This window comes from Phoenix dactylifera, chromosome 4, assembly GCF_051530095.1.
Source record: "Phoenix dactylifera cultivar Ajwa chromosome 4, Ajwa_hap1_PhDact_Kaust_v1.1, whole genome shotgun sequence".
NCBI classification, from domain to species: domain Eukaryota; kingdom Viridiplantae; phylum Streptophyta; class Magnoliopsida; order Arecales; family Arecaceae; genus Phoenix; species Phoenix dactylifera.
This window is the reverse complement of record NC_143193.1, coordinates 52,614,485-52,634,489: the sequence shown is the minus strand read 5'-3', so window position 1 is coordinate 52,634,489 and position 20,005 is coordinate 52,614,485. Positions and strand designations below refer to the sequence as shown.

At 38.3% G+C, this 20,005-nt stretch overlaps 2 protein-coding genes and 1 pseudogene across 4 annotated transcripts; 2 read left to right on the top strand and 1 right to left on the bottom strand.

Moving 5' to 3' along the window:
- The first annotated feature begins 5,784 nt into the window (after positions 1-5,784).
- On the top strand, positions 5,785-6,850 carry LOC113462345 (RING-H2 finger protein ATL78 pseudogene; annotated as a pseudogene).
- Positions 6,851-9,229: 2,379 nt separating this feature from the next.
- Positions 9,230-13,174, bottom strand: LOC103701200 (cytochrome b-c1 complex subunit 6-1, mitochondrial-like). Of its 2 annotated transcripts, none has more exons than XM_008783176.5 (5): positions 13,051-13,174; positions 12,816-12,860; positions 11,990-12,074; positions 9,726-9,815; positions 9,230-9,552 (listed from the first exon to the last, which is right to left on the bottom strand). In XM_008783176.5, coding segments are annotated over exons 2-5 (210 nt in total). In that variant the 5' UTR covers positions 12,818-12,860; positions 13,051-13,174; the 3' UTR covers positions 9,230-9,519. The 2 variants fall into 2 exon arrangements, with proteins under 2 accessions (XP_008781398.1, XP_038989182.1); XM_039133254.3 differs by lacking the exon at positions 13,051-13,174 and adding an exon at positions 12,950-13,021.
- A 3,454-nt stretch (positions 13,175-16,628) lies between these two features.
- On the top strand, positions 16,629-19,659 carry LOC103701202 (actin-101-like). 2 transcript variants are annotated; one of them, XM_008783178.5, is made up of 5 exons: positions 16,629-16,870; positions 17,762-17,832; positions 17,923-18,316; positions 18,403-19,016; positions 19,198-19,659. In XM_008783178.5, the coding sequence occupies exons 2-5, from the start codon at positions 17,773-17,775 to the stop codon at positions 19,261-19,263; spliced, it is 1,134 nt and encodes a 377-aa protein (XP_008781400.1). In that variant the 5' UTR covers positions 16,629-16,870; positions 17,762-17,772; the 3' UTR covers positions 19,264-19,659. The 2 variants fall into 2 exon arrangements, with proteins under 2 accessions (XP_008781400.1, XP_008781401.1); XM_008783179.6 differs by having other exon boundaries at positions 16,712-16,870; positions 17,759-17,832.
- The last annotated feature ends 346 nt before the right edge of the window (positions 19,660-20,005 follow it).

Here is a 20,005-nt window from a genome sequence, read left to right as displayed (position 1 = left end):
GTCATCGTCATTTAGACATTTCGTCCATTAAGATAGAGTCAGTATAGAGGAGGATTAGGAATATCATAGAGCGAATGCAACTAGAAATGCTAACATCTTTGCCGATCAATTTGGCTCAGCCAAAAACTAGCACAACCCAACAAGCAACAGGCTAGCCATAGCCAAAATTCATAGTCTTTCTTGGGAACATAACTATTAATAATTGTCATCATCTTATTATTCACTAATCATTATCCCTTCATTCCTTTGTTTATTATTACTTATTATTTATAAGTACCTCAAAGATAAGTAGGTAATTAAGCTTTCATATAAGGATGCATAGATGATTTTTCCTTTATTTCGACGTTTTCCATGTAAAGTTGACGCTGCATAAATCAGTTTCTTCTTTTTTTTTCAATGACAATGCAATTGCAAAATTTTGCAATATCTATCTATATGAGAGATGCAACTCAAGAATTGATAATTAATTATACACTTAGGGACCTATCAATACTTTCCTCTACAATTTTTTGTTGGCTTTGTAGACAATTGTTGTACAAATGACAGGGTTGCAGAGTGAAGCAAGAACCTAAAATTTATAGTAGTTCAGAAACTGAGACAACATATGGAAGAACTCCAAGATATGCCACTCTTCTTCATGGAAAGAGAGTACAAATTCATAAGCCAGCAGCTTTCTCCAGATGCATGTAGGAATGGCAACTTGAGTGAAAATGTTCTAGAGTTGGCTTGATGTCTGCACATACGTAAACCTTGCAGTCCTAGCTTCTTCATTAACTTCTAGAGGAGGCCCATTGTTATATGTGTTCTTTTTCTTTTTATGACAGACAAGATGACTGCTAGATCTGATGGTGCAAGAAGAGTTCTGAAATTGAGAGTTTGAAATTTTGTAAAACAAAAGGAAGCAACCATACTACATTTGGCGAATTTCTGAGGCTTCTTGTAACTTTCGCCATTCTATCAACTTTCCTAGCATTAACTATTAATGATAAGCTTTTCTCTAACCACAAGACAGTAACCTGCATAGTTTCTGATATATTTTTTTGTTGTAGATCATCATAACCTAAAGTCAAGGTCGAACCATCGGAAAGTGGTGGAAGTTAAATTTGAAGAGTTGTCCAACAAATTTGTAAATCTGAGTACATTCCATTTTGAAACAGAATCTGCTTAGATTTCAGATAATGATAGTCATGTATAGACATAGATATAGATACTGAAACATAACAACCCTTATTTCATTAATTTGAAGCTTGCTTAAGCCTTTGAAATAACAAGGTTCTCAACTTATATATCTATAACTCCATCCTGGTTTTTGTTGATCTTCTTTCTCTTCTATGATCCTTCAACCCCTATTTGGCACTTCCTCATCAAATATATTGTTTTGGCCTATACTGTACATGTGCAAACAATAGTTCTCTCTCAATCCTCTGCATGTCCCACTTTTTAAGTTCTAAGCTTCAGATGATGACATTAATTTGAACTGAATCCCTGGAGTTTTGTTGGACATCCAGCTTGTTGGATCAGAATATTGGCTGTACAGAGGAAACACTATATTTATAAAGCTGGTCTTATAATGGTACAATAAAATTTTCTGGAATTCCTAAGGCATTTGATACCTTCACCACACTGTGATAGCATCTTAACTTCATTTTGCTCAGATGACCTAAAGATGCAGAATATTGATATTATTTATGCAGAAAATAATATCAATGAAGGTGATAAATGGTGCTCAAGTATGCTAACATGCTATCAGGAGACTCTACAATTAAGATAAAACAACAAATTAGTTAGATATTTGGATAACCACAGTTGACATCATGGATTAGTTAGATAAAACAACAAAAGATGATTAAAATAGCAGGACCTGGTTAACAAATTTCCATGTTCGCTGGTAAAATGAATCTTGTCCTAGGCGTTCAATTTGTGCTAATTATAAATTTTCAGCTTTAAAGACTCCGTTGCTCAACCAAAAGAATCAAGTTAAATGTCAAAACTGGTGTGAACAAAAGGCTACTGACATCCAGTTAAATGTTACAACTGATGAAAAAGTTCTTACATGGATAATGAAATCATTCTTCAAAAAGGAATTCTGAGACTATATTAACTCGAACAGATTTACATGATAATTTGTGATTTTCTTGGCATCAGCATGAAGGAACTCTATTGTATTTCAAATACTTTACATTTGTTCTGTTTCTCTACATTCATCTTTTATACTACCAGATTTTAAATGCTTGGAAGTCTGATAGTGTTCTGTTCTTATCTTCTACAATCCCGGATTTCTTTGAAACTTGGGACTGGTAGCTGACTCTGGACGTATCAAGGGCGTGACAGCCATGTTCTAATATTCATGACATATTTGGCGATTGCATTCTTTTTTGTGTGTGTAGATTGGAATAGCAGTCATATATCTTCTCTACCATCTTAAAATGATGGTGGAATTGCATGCTCGCAACTATATAAATCCCTGACATACATCCATTTATAATTCATTTGATATTTCTGGAATTTCTTCTGTCCTAAAATTCGAGATTTTTGGAGTTATCAAATATCTTTTTGTCAGATCACTCAGTATAAATGCTTAATATGTTTGAACTTTTAAAGCAAGCAAGCATTCAGCCAACAGCAAAGGATTATGAGCTCACTTCTTGCATCCAGTTCTTCGATATTCCTATGATGAAAAGAACAAAATGATGTTTATAATTCGTCTTCATGGTTTCATTAATATTGATATCCCCCAAATGAGGTTTAACTCCTCCTCCAACGAAACAATAAGAACAACTTTTGTCAATCTACCAACTCTTGTTTCTGACTTGACCAAATAGTGGAATTTGCTAGAGTAGTGAAGGATGTGCGAGCATTTAGCTAGGTTGCCGGATGTCAAAAACAACTGAAGACTCTGAATATTAAAATCTCTCTCTCTCTCTCTCTCTCTCTCTCTCTCTCTCTATATATATATATATATATATATATATATATATATATATATGAAGCAAAATCTTAATGAAGATCTTCAAAATCTAAATCCAAAAGGCCTTAAAGATATTTTGAGAGAACGCATACTTGCATGCCACAAGTTTCCCACTAAAGAGCAAAATTGATCCAAGCCTACAAATTTACCACAAGTTGGGAGAAATATGTGTCAATCCCCATCCATAATTAAATTTCTAGAGGGAAGCACCAGCTAGCTCCCACTTGCGTATTTTATTTACGATTTCTATGATTGTGATCTCTCCAGCAAACCATCTCCAGCGAAGTGGATAGACTTGAAGTGTCTTCAGATAATTCTATCTGTGAGAGTTTTGTGCTTTTGTTTTGTTCTTTAGTTTGCTTTATACTGAACGAGCTGTTGAGTCGCCGTTGCTGCAATTTGGAGCTACACTGGAGCCCACACCACAATCTCTATGCATAATCTAAGTTTCGTGGGGTTGTAAACTATATAACATAGGTCAGTTAGGATAAGATTTCCGGAGATACGTGCCTCCCACGGAGATGTCTATTTTGCAGGGAAATAATATTTCCAACCGAGCTCCACATTAGGGGACTCTGAATGCAATTTAACCGATATGAAGTTCATTAGATGGTGCAAGATTGCCGTCTCATTATCAAATTATATACTGGTGCCATACTAGCATAGTGTCAATACAGAAATTTTTTGGTATACCGAATATCCGTACGCCACTCATACCGGATACTGGTCCCGAATCGAAACGGTATGGTATGTTCTCTACCGTCCGGTTCGGATTGATACGATATAACATAACTTGGTAATATGGTGAAGATCGGCAGGCATGTCACATTCACAAAACTAGTAAAATAGAGAAGCCTTTGCTAAACATGGAGTTAGAAGGTTTAGGATGCAGTTCTCTGCAGTAGAATTTGCATATTCGTAACCATAAATACTAAGCTTTGCTCTAATTATTCTGCGTGGGTTTTATAAGTTCTTATTCACCCAACATTTTTAGATAAGATTCTTTTGTTTGGTAACTTCTAATTATGTTATTTTAGATGTTCCCCTTCTCTTTCTGCATTCTTAAACGAAAATGGAAGTTTTCATGAGCTCCTCTCTCTCTCTCTCTCTCTCTCTCTCTCTCATACAAAATTAAATTATCCCAATTTTAAGAAATTTTGCAAATATAAATGTTTATAGAGCATTGATCTTAATGCTGTGTCGTGCATCAGCAATGATGCTGCATTTTTCTGACGCTAAAAACTATTAATCTCTTGATCCTAGCTAGGTTCCCTTGATGCTAAAAACTAAGAACTTAGATGACATAAAATCGAATTAATTCATGCCCAAAGCCTAGGCCCTTCGATCAAAATCAGTGTTGAGCTTAGATCCATCGAATGCATGGGCGGCAACCACGACAAATCGATGAACAAGGGAAGTAGGTAAAGAGCCGAAGGATAGTTGGATGAGTTCAGTATCTATATTTATATTTATATCTATCTACATATATCTCTCGTCTCTCACTCTCCATATATATATATATATATATATATAGTTTGAATTACTCTGGCCAGCTCCTAGAGCTGAAGGATAGTTGGATGAGTTCAGTATCTATCTATTTATCTATCTACCTATATATATATAGTTTCAAATTCTCTTGACATAAATTCGTAGCCACTGATCAACTCAAATTATGTTCAACCAAATCCAACCTGACAAGCCTCCATCAATAATGAAAGTATCCATTGTTGCGATAAAAAGAGTTCAGAAAAAGATGGAAGCATCCATTTTGTGATAAAAAGAGTTCAGGAAAAGATGGAACATCTAGAGCTTGATGCTGGGACCCATGGTGAGAATATCGCTGAGGTTTGACGTCGCGCACTCGGCCGAAAGGTCGCGCGCGCGCCCGTTGGAAGCAGCACTCCAACACGCCAAAGCCTTCCACACCCAGCTATCCAATCATATGATGACAGGTGTATAGTCATGGCTTTCCCTGGGATTTTCGTGACACGTGGCACTGTTTGCTGCGTTAAAAGTGGGGAGGGCTGTAAACAACCATGATGGCCGCTGCAGTGCGTTTAAGAATATGTGCGCTTTCTTTAGCTTTAGTGCAGGGTTGATCTCTTTGGATATTCGGCAAATAAGTTTTATAACGTAAAATATCTTGTACTCAGATACACTGTGCCCGAGTCTTGTTTATTCTTTTTACAAAGTCACCTTACGGATTCAAAGGACCCAGAGGTGGATCCAGTTTGCTGGAATTATGCACGCCAAGTATTTGTAAGTTTGAATATATAAACAATTATCTTTACACAATTATACTTTATCTAGATAACGGAGACAAGATTCGATAGCTATAATTATAATTATGCATGCATATAAAGAGATACACAAAGGAGAAAGAATTAATTAGCTTCCGTTTTCCTAGGATCACAATCATAAAAGAAGAAAAAAAAGGAGAAAGAATGATAACTCTTGCCTCATAGACATGCTACCATATTGTAAAACTTCCTCATTACTGTATTTTTTGAATTATCTATTAACATCATGCAAGCTGACAAAGATGGAAAATAGGAAAAGTTTGTCTAGTGGACAAGACCTATGATATTTTTTGTGTTTGTGTGTACTAATCATGAATCATATACGACAATGCAAAGGATAACCTTCTCTATGGCTTCTATACTACAATAATATCGAAGATTTTTTCTTTAAAAAGTTCATAAAAAAACTTATCACAACACCAATAAAACCTCTCATCAGCCTCCACAAAGGTTTTTTGTGCTTAAAAATTCATAAAACTACACCAAGAAGTTAGTGCTGCTCTCCATCCTGGTATAATTTTGATGCTTCCATCTCAAGGTACAAGTTACCCATCCACTATAAATTAACTATTCCAAAAGCTAAGCCACTTTTTTCAATCCTCTCTCTCTCTCTCTCTCTATATATATATATATATATATATACACCCCATTTGAACAAGGCCACCAGAACTGTCCTCCAAGCTACCTCTCTTTGGCTAAAACGCCACAACCATGTCTTCTACTTCCTCCGCTTCCCCAGCCATCATCCAATCTCAGATCATAGACATCTATCATAGAAGACTTCTGCTGATCCACACACCCCTCGATAAACAGCCCATTCAACTAAGACCACCTTTGACCGGTCCGGCTGGTTCTGAGCCGGATTCCAGCATGCCGGGAGGTAGCGTCGATGCCAACATCGTCCTGATCCTCGCCGTCCTCCTATGTGCTTTAATTGGCGTGCTGGGACTCAAGTCTGTCATCCGGTGTGCACTCCGGTGCTCGGTCGAGCCCGAGGCGAACCCGATGATGGCCCGGTTCACTCAGATCGGGATCAGGAGGAAGGCACTCCGGGCTCTGCCCACCCTGGTCTACTCGGCCGCTCCCGGGCTCCATCGAGCTAACCCAGAGTGCGCCATCTGTCTCTCGGATTTCATGCCTGGGGATCGGGTTCGCGTCCTACCCAAGTGCGATCATGGGTTCCATGCCAGGTGCATCGATCGGTGGCTCATGACTCGGTCATCGTGCCCGACCTGCCGGCGATGTTTGTTTGGTTCGAGCCCAAAGACCTCCGATTGCGCCGAGGTGAACCACCCAGGTCCGGTGCCAGTTCAGCCAATTCTGGTACCGTTGGAACCAGAAGGTTTAATTGCTCGCTATGAATCATAGCAAGGGAATTATAAGTTAGGGTCTAAATTTTTTTGAGCAAATCAGTGCTGTTAAATACTAGAATTTACTTCAGTGTTCCAAACGTATGTAAATTGTATATGTTCATCAAAAGAGTATATGTAAAGAGAGAAGTGTGGTGTTAGATGATTTGCAACTTGGGCTCTTATTTTCCTACATTATGTTGTTCTTTTAATCCAATTGTCTTTTAAATGTACCTAAAGATTTTGAGGTGGAGAAAACGAGGAGGTGCAGTTTGGCTACAGTGGAAATAACCACAGCTAGTAGCATGGTTGCTCCACTGGTACTACTCGTCCATCACAAATCTTTCTGCCTAACGTCTTCCAGTGCATCCAATACCCCAACAAAGGCAGCATCATAGGTATTAAAGTTACTGGCCCCCCACAAAGCCTCACAACGTAATGTAGCACTAGTAGCAGCAGTGGAGATATTTAGCTGAATTCTAGCTATACAAATAAAGGGTGGCAACGAAGAAATTAACTGGGGTCTTCTTAGCCAATGAAGTTAGAGATGAATGAGACTCCGAAGTGAAGCCCACTAAGCACCTTGGAGTATCTAGTCCAAAGGTGGCACCTTGAAAAAGATTTGTCTGAATCTCTTCCGCCAAAGCATAGCTTAAGTAGATTCTGTCAATCTCTCCCATGGATCAGTCTCCACTTTTTCTGTAGTGGATGCCACTTGTTATAGCAGTCGGGGATGACGAGAGAAAGGCCGTCAACCAACCTTCAGAGACTTGAGTGGAAGAATGACTCAACGTCGGCGTTCTCATAAGCTAATGCTATTTTGATTTTTCTCTCTCTTTTTTTTTCCTTTCTTTTCATGTCTTTTTTTTAAAAGTAAAAAGGAGTTTAATCCAACATGTAAGAGTGAATGGCCATTTTCAAATTAATAACTTAACGCATACCCGTGCCTCTGTGATTCGATGGCTGAAAGAAGAGAATACGAGGAGACTAATTCATCAGTAATGTAGCCAGTCCTTGAGTTTATAGTGCTACACAACATGAAATGGCCTGTCAACCAATTACTCTCTACAAGGGGCTTTGCTTGTTGGACTAGAAAAATGTCAGAATTAGGAGCATCAAAGGGTCAAGTATGATGCATGGAGTGAAATGTTGCAACTAATATTGCTTCTCAAAACAAATTACACTGATTCACGTAGAGCAACAAATTCAAATATCGCTTATCCAAAAAGCATGATACCTTACATTTGGTGAACGAGAAGGCTCCATTGGGATAGCTCAAGCAACAGCTTGGGGGGTTGCACAAATTTCGATGTGACGGTCAAGAGATAAAATTCACCTCTTCGATAAACAGCTTAAGGGATTGATTATTGATTAAATATGGGAACCTTCGATGGCGAAGGCTGATTAGGTCACCTCATTTGCTGCTCATTATTCTGAAGGATCTCTCTAGAGTCTAGACTAGCAATTCTCTATTCCTTCTGCTTTGTGTAGCTTTCTTGCTAGTAATAAATTTGGTTGTGCTCATGCGAGAGCGGTGTTAGCAGCCAATATATCAAAAAAAAAAAAACCCCTAACCTCTAATTGAAACCATGAAGCAGCACCATGGAAGAGCTGAAGTAGGAATGACAAGGAAAGGGTTTTGAAAGGAAGCAAACCATGTGTTCACTGAACTACCACACATCATGCTACGGCCACCAGGTGAAAGAATGCATGAATTCCAATCTATCATCATGCTAAGGCCATAAGGTGAAAAAATGCTACATCAGATCCACCATGGGTCTAAAGTGAAATAAGCTTTGCTAGATTCATTTCATCTTAGGATGAAACTATTAGAAGAATTCAGTTCACCTTAGATTAGATCTATGGTGGACCTGATGCACCTAATAATTTCTCCACAGAGCATGACATGCTTTTTACTCCAAACAACCCATACTGGCAGGATAAGGTTTCATCACTATCCTGCATGCCATGTAGGTGAGACAAGGGTTTAGCATTACAGTGATGTCCCATGCAACTATGTGGTGAGGTGGGATGAGTAACCTTTGTGCAGGCCTCCAACTGGTATTCTAGCAAATGTAAATTTTGCTAGTCATCTTTCAATTGCTGCAGGACATATAATGCATGACCAACTGCTGGTCTTGCAAGTAATCTTCAGACTAGTTTCCAATAAGAATCTTACATGCACACTTCCAGCAACATTGCTTAATTATTCAAACAAAGTACAATTAGTAAATGTGATTGCAAGCATGTCTAGATCAGCATCACAGTAAATTAAAACATAGATACCGAATTAGCAAGCTAGAATATTGAACCTTCCACTATTAGGCGCCTTTGATTTGGGCTGTAACACTCCACAATCATCTAAGAAGCTGACTTCTCTCTCTTTTTTTCTTTTCTTTTCTTTTTTTTCTGCTTGAAGAGGGAATGGAAGTAAAAGTGGATGAAGAGTGAAGGTGCTGATGCTGACACAATCCAACAACCACTCTGAATATTTATCTCATGCAAAATCAACAATTTCTACTCACATCTGTTTTATGGATCCTGCATTCACAGGATCTAATTAAGTTTCAAATAGAAAAGCTTGTAAGAAGACTGAGGATTTCTGAAGCAGATAGCATAACATCCCTCCCTTAATAAACAAAATTATCGGGGTTTTTGTGCTGCCGAGAATGATTTTCTAAGGTCAGCATAACACATTAATTCATATTTCCACCGCAATCATAGTGCCACCAATAACAGTGACAATTGACAAGTAAGCAGTTTAATATGGAGATCATCATTAGCGGTAACAACTGAGTAACAATAGTTCAGGCATGTGGTGGCTAGAACATGAATTTATTGGAGGTTAATGAATAAAGAAGCAGCACAAAAAACATCGTCCACCAAATGCAGCATCCCTTGATCACTTTAGCTTATCAAAAAGCTTCTCTGCTACCTGCATCACCCACAAATATTCAACATAAAGCACTCTCTCTATATAAATTAAAATGCATAATGAAGTTAGCACATTGCATTTTGTTGTGTCAGGCATTTCTTTTTGCAATCCTAGAAGATTCACTAAATATTATAATAGGTGAAAAATAGAAAATAAAGAGGAGATTTACTTACACATTTATCAATGCATTTCCAATAGTCAAAATATTGGCCAGTGCAGTGCTTGTGCCCTGTTTCATCGTCCTTGATTCTCTTGACACACTCCTGTACATCATAAGAGGAATTAAAACCATAATTCTAGACAAAATTGCGTTAAATTGAAAATAAGCAAAGGGAAAAAGATTAACGACTGCATAAATCTTAAAAAAAAGTTGATGATGAACCTCACAAATCAAATTTAAGCACGAGTTGCTGAAATCATAAAAGTTTTAGACTACAACATGGGCATATGTCCAACAGGCTTTCAAGGGAGGAGCAAGGGAGGAGCACTGGAATTGTCTGACAAGGTTTCCTTCATGTATGGTGGGTAAGTTGATCGGTGGTCTTGGGTTACAAGTCTTTGTGAAAATAAAAATTGGACTTGTCATTTTTTAAACAATGATGCAAGTGCAGATTATAAAAATGGAAATGATTAAATTTGTAAGTATATTCTTAGTACAAATAGCATGCAAGCATAAAGAGATTATAGTATTCATAATCTTTCATCAAGCAAGTAATCTATCTACCACAATATTAAATCGTCTAAATTCTTAGACACACACCAGAAAATACATCCAGTTTTTAGTCAAATAAATAACATCAACTTTCAAAGGAACAAATCCATTTGCATTGTTTTCATTTTAATATCACAGTTCAGTTAATAAAGAATTTTTTTAGATTAATAACTATCATCAAGTTTTCTGTCATTTCAGTACGGATGCAGTAAAAGAACATAAAAAAATTAAGCTAGAATCTACAAAAGAAGAAATGACTGGTCATGAAGCATCTCAAAAGTATGAGAATAGTGAAACTCCCAGCAAGAGGAAATCAAGGTAGACTGATGCTGGAAGAAGCTGAAGGCTTTCATGATCAAGGACACTACTAGCACATGCAATAAAATTTATAAGCATTTTGGTTGGGATTGGTGGACATAGATTTGATGGAACAATGATGTCGAGAAAAATGCGCAGGCACAGACAAAAAGAAGCTCAAAAGGAAAATTATGGCTGCAAAATATAGAGCCAGCATAAGCTACCTTCCTTGAAAATAAAAGAAATCTAAGAAACAATTTGACTGAGTCCCAACTGATACCTAAACCACCTATAATACACATCAACAACTAGAACAGCATGAGATCATGTCATACAACATTTCCTAAATAAAGATAGCAGGGCTTGATCCTGTCTTACATTGAAAATAGGGTTCTAAAGACGAGAGCTTTTTTATTGATTAAAACAAAAGACAAGGAACAGCAGTCACGATTTTTGTCCTGACTAAACACAATTGGAACAGGATTCGAGTCATGCAATATGATGGATTTATGTCATCATGTATTTTGAAGATATCAGCAATTCTATACAGTGTGCAACATGACAAGCAGTTGTTACATGATTGATTTAATGATCACATAGCAAGGGTGTTCGATGGACCCAAAAATCCATTTACTTGACCAGTGGAAAATTACTTGATCCAAGTCAATGATCTAGTATCATTGATGGTAAAGTCTAGTTGAAACCCTTAACATTTGATGTTATGAGTGAGAAAGAAAAGAAAAAGCCAAAGGACAATCACAAGTACATTATTTTCTATTGTGTATTTTAATTATGATTTGGTACTTGAAGGTCCAAATTATCAGCTATACTCAGCAATCATTTGAGCGGCATGGCAGCAGCCATCAGATAGAACATCTCACTGCCGATTGACAGTTACTAGTCAAGGCAGCTCTGAGATTGCCTGGTAGTCGTTAAGTAGAAAACTTGGGGTGTGGAAGCAGTTTCACATATGTGAAATTACAACCACACTTCTTGATTGTAATGAGCTTTATAAGTATGGCAGCATTGCAAAGTACCAGATCACTTTATTAGGAATAAAGTTGCATAAATGAAACAGTTAGGATCAAAACTAAGTGGATCTTACATCCAGCGACCTTGACCATGTCTTTGGGTGCTAGTCCTTCTTAATTGGCATATTGTGTTCACTTTCTGATATTATTTATGTCAAAGTAACTTGTTTAATAAGTTCAAGGAATTATGACAATGAAGAATAAAGATGCTCTCAAATGCACTCATCAGAAGATTATTTCAATGCATCTACATATGTATTGTATATAGTCGGAACTAAGGAATAGCAGCACTAAGATTGAGCTCTAACAAATGCATAAACAAGACCGACTGAAACAACTGAGAGGAGAAACTATCTCGTACTCATAGATAGCTATTTAAGAAAATAATATGCATTACCCGATATTCATATAAAGCTTTTACACATCTAGGCTGGCAACGTTCCTCAAGATATTTCTTTGGATCAACAAGCTCGTCATCCGCCCTGAACATACAAAAGAAAAAAAAAACATATCAATATGAAGCACAAAAAGAAGTAGCCATACATGCATTGGCGCTGAATGACCATACGATAGATAACAATTCTTATCACAGCTATATGAAGTTACCTCTATGAATTCAGTTACAGAGGTTAACTGCTACCTTAGGTTGCCTTCAAAGAAAAGGAACAATAATTTGCCAGGAATGAGATGTTTGCAGTCATCTAATTATAACTTGGTTGGTCAAAAGCCGTAGCCAGTTTAAAGCAATGTCTAATGGTTGCTGAAGGAAGCAATAAGTTCATTGAAGTAAAACAGCACGAAATCAACTACAGAACGTGAACGTACAATAATCAATCCCCTCTAATCCTCTATGCTTGAGTCAACCTAGAAAAAGTTCTCATGGCATCGAATAATTCCTTTCAGATTTCTGCAACAACATAAGATCCTCGTTGTCAGTTCTCATGTCCTAGGTGTACATTAGATTCTCTTGTACTCAATCTCTAACCGCAATATATCGGAATCGAGAAATCGCATCCTATGATAACTACTGCATTCATTATAATTGACTTTTATTTGATCCAAGTTCAACTGGCTATTCTAATTTCTAACCATGACTATAGATTCAAGAAGATGACAAGAAAAATATTTGCAAGGAAAAATTTAAAAAATATCAATCAATAATGGAAAATACGCGGGGAAACTTTATTTAAAAAAAAAACAGTGAGCCAGATTTATACACTCACATGGAGAACAAACTCGAGAACTGGATATTGTTTCAGCGATTCCTCCTGAAAAATCAAGCAAAAAAATCGCTTACTTTACAGATTAAAAGTCAAAATCTATGATAATTTCGCAAAAAAAAACACTCGATCTAAACAAATCTTTGATCGCCGGAATCGGGATCAGCGGGAAGAAAGGATGGAGCCATTGGGATCGTGGATCGGGTTGATGGGATCCATCGATTCGTGGAATGCTTACCTTTCTGGCTGGATCTTTAGAAGGTGGCGGGCTCTGGGCGCGGACTTTTTGGACGGCTCCAGGGCTTCGGGGAGGGGAGGGGAGGGGAGGGGAAGAACCCTAGGTGAGGCGAATGACTTTTTTTCCCGTTTGGGCGTTCCAATTTGGTGGCGTTCCATCTGGACCGTCCAATCCGTGGGTTCAGAGACTGGGAGGATACTGTTCGGCCTGGTGAGTGCGAAGTGATCGGGGCCGACTTATTAGGCCCACTTGGGAGAGCGGTGGGCAGCCATAAGTTTTCAGAAGTAGAATTGTTATAAAAAGCTGTTTCTATTTAGTAACTATATTTCTAAACTGTTGCACCAGTTTAATATATATTTGATAAATAAAATAAGAAAGTACTTTTGGTATAACAAAATGGTCATAAAGGACATTACATAGTATTATACAATAGAGCATAATAAAATATAATATATAATAATACATAAATATATGATATAATATAATATTCTGTAATATAATATAATATTACTATAATATAATGATATAATATTGTATATAATAGCATAATAATTTAATATAATATTAAATTATTTAACATAACACATTAATGTATTATGATATTATATCTATAATATAATACAATAATAAGAATATATAATATTATAATTATTAGCGTAAATTAATTTTTCATAATATAATAATTTTTTAGCTAGGTGATAAAATTGGTTAAACAATTATTAAAGAAATATTTTGTGTAATTATTATATTTTATTATGGGTATTTTGGTAAAAAACAGCTTTCCGACCGGGCCTAAAAGTGTTTTTTTAGAAAGCTCCAAAATGGTGCTTCTTCCAAAAAGCTATTTTTAGCTTTCGAAAAAAGTTAAAATAGCTTTTCAAAATTTTTACCAAACACCACTATTTCATCTAAAAGTACTTTTGGAGGACTTTTTAGTCCTTCAAAAACTCTCCCAACGGAGCCTTAGCTTACCTTTCTGATAATATAGCCCTGATTGACCGAACATGCACCATTCGATCGCATAATAGCCACTACAAAATTTATATAAATAAAATTAGAGATGCTTTAACATCTCAGCAATGGTTAAAATCATTTAAAAAAAAATTAATTTTTTTGTGCAAAAGATACAACCCACATCTATTGACTAGATTATTGAGTTTGGACTGTATCTGTAGCACAAAAGAATGATAGATGTTCTTTCACGACATCAATTATTAGATCGCATCTTGCACAACATTTCAATATCTTTCTACCATCCATCTATATAGATTTAGAAACTCTCGTTGCATTGCATAGCTCAATGTTTGATATTGAAAAAGGAGATGAATCATTCTTTCGTGCACAACCCGAACGCCTGGATTAATAGATGTTCTTTCACGACATCAATTATTGGATCGCATCTTGCACAGCATTCCAATATCTTTCTTCCATCCATCTATATGGATTTAGAAACTCTCGTTGCATTGCATGGCCCAATGTTTGATATTGGAAAAGAAGATGAATCGTGCACAACCCGAACACCTAGATTGATTGCCGATAGTTTTGGAAGAAATTTTTTTTTGCTCGTGATTCAAAATTTTATAATTCAGGGGTAAGAAAAAAATCATTTGATTGAATACCCAGATTAGCTAGTCCTTCTGGGCCCAAACTTCAATTGCAAGGAGATGTATTGCACAGGATCTCATTTAATCATATTGTGTGAAAGATTCAAAGGATGCATGATGAACTCCGAACCTTTATCACTGCATAAAAGTACCACGAGAATAGCTGCACTTCGTGAGTATCACGGGCATTGCAGCCCAGCTTTGATTAAATTAAGTACGGAAGACCGAGGAGAGCGGATTAATTAAAAGGCAAAACATGGGAACATCCCATGAGATGCTTTTGCGCTCCAGCCTTCCAAGTTCCCCACCCACCAACGCAGAGATGATGATTCCAACTCTTTCGAGACCCAGATCAGTACGCCATCATGCGCTTTGGGCGCAAGTGAGAGAGCACGTGGTCCCACCCAACCATTAAGAGCCGAGATTCGCTGAACCCATACTGACCGGTAATCGGTATGCATCGGTACTGAGTCAAACCGGACGGAACCATCTGGCTTTATCCTATTCTAGCCGATTTCGGCTGGTTCTGGCTAGAGCTAATTCTAAGACCGAATCGATCCGGTTGGAAATTGGCTCGGCCCAATTCAGACTAAACTGATCAGTACGGGTTGGTTCAGCTTTTCTCGTTAAGAACGCAACCAGCTGTGTTTTGTCATAGATTATCTGAAAGTGTGAAGGATGATGTACAATCCGTACTTTTATATGCCATATTCTATGTCCATTTGACATTATATTCCTTTCTGTGTTTTGTTAGATAGACTTTTTCTGTATAGGATGATGCAGGAGTCATACATTTATCTGGGATCTCCGCCATATAAGCTCCATCTGGTTCCCATTTGGGAAGGCCTCTAAAACTTTGGCCTAATTGAATATTTTTAGACTATTTTAATAGAATTTAGATGATATGGACTGATTATATGTAGGCTCATCATGGAATGAATGTTAATAGGTCTAGGATCTAGCATGCACCTACAAGTATTGCGCCTTTGCAATCACTTACTTTTTGTTTATATGAAGATTAACTTGTTCCATTGCGTACAACGAGTTTCACATGATGACTTCCCAGCCAACAATATCATTTACACCTTGGTTATAGATGGGATTGAAAAAATATTAATACCCGATCAAATACTTATAAGCAAACCTCAAAAATCAAATGCATGCGGGAGATAATCACGCTACCAACAACAACAATAACAACAAAGGTTTTTCATCCAAAACAAAAGCTAACCCTGAATTACTGCTCGTATAACCTAGAAGATGCTCTAGGGCATCTAGCTGCATATCAGGGTTTAAACGAGCCGAGTAATAAGTTGCTGAAGGTCGACTTAGAAAATAGGCCGACCTAAACTCAAATCACGCATAAGAAAACATGATCAGGCTCTGAATTTTTTTTTTTCTACTCATAAATGCGCGGAGCTTAGAAATTGGTCTGAACTCGGCTTACTTTCTACCAAATCGAGTTGATATCTAATTAAGCTTGAGCTGTTTAGATCATTCTCAACCCTGTGCACATGTGGAATTCTTTCAGTTCGATTAACATTGACTCTGTAACTCAGCAATCAACTACCTGGACATGCATGGAATCAGTTTTTGAATTTGCTCTCTATCACTTGGCTGAGAAAGCTTCTTGCAAGTGCATGACTCGTATAGCTCATTTTTAGTATGGTAAATTACTTAAAAAATAAACTTATTTATTTGACAACCAGGAACAAGTTGGGAGTGGGCCGAGTGGCCGGGTCCGGGCACCAGGCCCGTGGCAGGCTGGGCTCTGCCAGCGATTTAGGGGCTGTTGACCGGTTGGCGTGACCGCACGCCTTCCCTTGGGCCCACCGCACGTTCCCCCCGGCCCACCCCCAGGCTGACGTGCAAGGAAATCCAACGGCCAATATCCTCACGATCCCCATCCGACGGCCTTCCTTCCCAAAAGCCTATCCGCGCCAGCTAACCCACACTCTCTCCACTCTTTTTTATGGCGGCGCCGATGATTTCCCCCAATTTTAGTGGAAGAAAATTTTAGCGTATTTTCGTTCGAAATTTTCGCCTCGCCGGCCGGCTCTATATAAAAGCCATCGCCTCTCTTTCCTCTTTCGTATCGCCATTCCTTCGGCGGAGAGAGAGAGACCGAGAGCTCGCTGTGTCCCTCGGCCCTCGAAGCGGAGGCAGCGGAGAGAAGTCCCGTGCCTGAATCGCGACCATTTTTCTTTGGAACAAAGGTCAGTCGATCTCTTCTCTTCTATCCCGATATCTCCATTTGATGGAGAATAGCTTCGATCTGAGAGGCTATGCAGCTTTTTCTAGAGCTTCGTAATGGATCACTGGAATAATGGTGAATCGATCGAGTTCTTGTTGTGATTTTGGAATCTGTGGTTCTTTTGGATCGAGAGATCGGAGATCGAGCTCCAATTCAAAAGGATGTTAGGTTGTTAGTTAGGACTTTCTTTGATTTTAGTAATTTTCTTGGATCTGCAATCTAGATCGAGTGAACTGGAAGCAAAATCTAGAGAAATGCTGATGATCCATTGATTTAGGATGCCTTTTTATGCGAAGATCTGGGGGATTTAGTGGTTTTCTCGACGGATCTTTGAAAGTTGTTCTTTTATTTTTTGAATACTGTGTTCGTTGGTAGGTTTTTTGAGGATTTTAATCACCCTGCTTTTGATGATTTTTTTTTTTTGACAAATTTCTGGTTATTTGAGTCGGTATGGTCCCGCTACATTGTTTTGATTGGGATGAATTGATCTGTTATTTCCTGTAACATGGATGTGGCTAGATGTCCTGAAGACTTACTTTTTTGGAGGCTATATTGATCGCCCGTATATTCTTAATTTCTATGGTCTCTTGGTCCCCGCAGTAAATTAGATCATTGGTGCGGCATTTTAAGTTGCAACTGGCAAGTAATTTGAAATATTTTACATTTAACCTCAGAATAAGACTAGCAAGCACCATTTCTAATCAGGCACATTTAGGTTCTCCCTATATTCAGTTAAGCGAATGTTTACAAGTGATTGCAGCAAAAATGAGTTTTTTATGCCTCAATTTAACAATGAGATCGTAGGTATATATCCATTAGTTACAATGGTATTTGCGCAATGCTTGTTTAGCAGATATTTAGAAGATGGCTGATGCCGAGGATATCCAGCCTCTTGTCTGTGACAATGGCACTGGAATGGTCAAGGTCAGGCAATTAGTCCCATCTCTATATTATTCCCATAGAATTGTTATCAGCTGCCTGGGTACATAGTCATGTACATTATTCATCATGCAGGCTGGTTTTGCTGGAGATGATGCTCCCAGGGCAGTTTTTCCTAGCATTGTAGGCCGACCTCGACATACTGGTGTTATGGTTGGGATGGGCCAGAAAGATGCCTATGTAGGTGATGAGGCCCAGTCAAAAAGAGGTATCCTCACCTTGAAATACCCGATTGAGCATGGCATTGTTAGCAACTGGGATGACATGGAAAAGATCTGGCATCACACCTTCTACAATGAGCTCCGTGTTGCCCCTGAGGAGCACCCTGTGCTGCTCACTGAAGCTCCTCTCAACCCAAAGGCAAACAGAGAGAAAATGACCCAGATAATGTTTGAAACCTTCAATGTGCCTGCCATGTATGTGGCCATCCAGGCTGTTCTATCCCTCTATGCCAGCGGCCGTACAACTGGTAAGTGTAATTAGTCGCGCGAATGAATTCTTCTGCCTTGAATGTTCTTGTCTACCCAAGTTGGTTTAAACTCTTTTTGTTTTCAGGTATTGTGCTGGATTCTGGTGATGGTGTGAGTCACACTGTCCCAATTTATGAAGGATACGCCCTCCCTCATGCCATCCTTCGTTTGGATCTTGCTGGCCGTGATCTCACCGATGCCTTGATGAAGATCCTTACTGAGAGAGGTTATTCCTTCACTACCACTGCGGAACGGGAAATTGTCAGGGACATGAAGGAGAAGCTTGCCTATGTTGCTCTTGACTATGAGCAGGAGCTGGAGACAGCTAAGAGCAGCTCCTCTGTGGAAAAGAGTTACGAGCTGCCTGATGGGCAGGTGATTACTATTGGTGCGGAGAGATTCAGGTGCCCAGAGGTCCTCTTCCAGCCATCCCTGATTGGTATGGAAGCTGCTGGAATCCACGAGACCACTTACAACTCCATCATGAAGTGTGATGTGGATATCAGAAAGGATCTGTATGGCAACATTGTTCTCAGTGGTGGTTCGACAATGTTCCCCGGCATTGCCGATCGTATGAGCAAGGAAATCACAGCCCTTGCCCCAAGTAGCATGAAGATTAAGGTGGTTGCCCCACCTGAGAGGAAGTACAGTGTCTGGATTGGAGGTTCTATCCTCGCTTCCCTTAGCACTTTCCAGCAGGTAAATACCAATGCCTCCCCCACATGGAATTTCTGCATTGTTATAAAGCAAACAGATTGCCATTTCATCAGATGTTTGGGTCCTTTTCATCTATATGTCTTTGTTTGTACACTAAAATTGTCATGCAAAGCTGCTTCCAACTTATGTTGCGCTAATTTGTCTGTTAATTATGGAACAACAGATGTGGATATCTAAGGGAGAGTATGATGAATCTGGTCCTTCGATCGTTCACCGGAAATGCTTCTAAATTTCCAGGATTGGCCGGTTGTCTCTTCTCTCTTCAGGGCGGTTTTTGAGTTGAGTCATGTAAACCTTTCTAGTTGCGATTGCTGCTGTCTTTCTTGAGGATCTGTTAAATTTGCTTCGGTCATGTGTACTTTGGACACCATCAATATATTCGGGGGATGCTATAAGATCACTACTTCATTCTCATTTCGTTTCAGCCATCTAGGATGTTATGGTTTGGTAGTACTAGCAGAGTATTTAATTATTGGACTTGATTTTTGGTTGTTAGATGTAGCAGCTTGTTGTACCCTTCTATTTAATTTTACTTGCATGTTAATAATATTGTATGCTGAAATTTGGTGCTTTCGGATTTGAGGCAGTGAATTTATATTATACATCTACAAATAAATTTGTGATAGCTTGGATAATTTGTACATGAATGGCAAGATATATGATGATTGAACCCTATTTTTGCCAATGATCCTGTCTGAAACCCGTCTTCCTACCCTACTTGAAGGTACTCTTCATTAATTTCGAACATATTGGAATGTCGATCATTAACATAACCGCTGATGTTTCGAAATAATTGTGGAATGTGTCAATGATGCAGCATATTTCAGAGCATGTTGCTGTTGCTTTATGATGTCGCAGGCTGTTTTTTTTTTGGCTCCCTCGCTCATCTGACCTAGTGAATGAGGAGTAAAGAAACCATTTGGCAGCACATCTTCGGTAATGAAAGGCATGGATTGCTTACTCTGGAATTA

Excerpts from the sequence above, each read along its gene's own strand:
- LOC103701200 (XM_008783176.5), bottom strand. Across the intron at positions 9,816-11,989 it reads AAGCTTTATATGAATATCGG|GAGTGTGTCAAGAGAATCAA; the intron begins GTAATGCATATT and ends TATGATGTACAG. Across the intron at positions 9,553-9,725 it reads GGAAATGCATTGATAAATGT|GTAGCAGAGAAGCTTTTTGA; the intron begins GTAAGTAAATCT and ends TGGGTGATGCAG.
- LOC103701202 (XM_008783178.5), top strand. The coding sequence starts at position 17,773 with ATGGCTGATGCCGAGGATATCCAGCCTCTTGTCTGTGACAATGGCACT. Across the intron at positions 18,317-18,402 it reads TGCCAGCGGCCGTACAACTG|GTATTGTGCTGGATTCTGGT; the intron begins GTAAGTGTAATT and ends TTTTGTTTTCAG. Across the intron at positions 19,017-19,197 it reads CCCTTAGCACTTTCCAGCAG|ATGTGGATATCTAAGGGAGA; the intron begins GTAAATACCAAT and ends ATGGAACAACAG.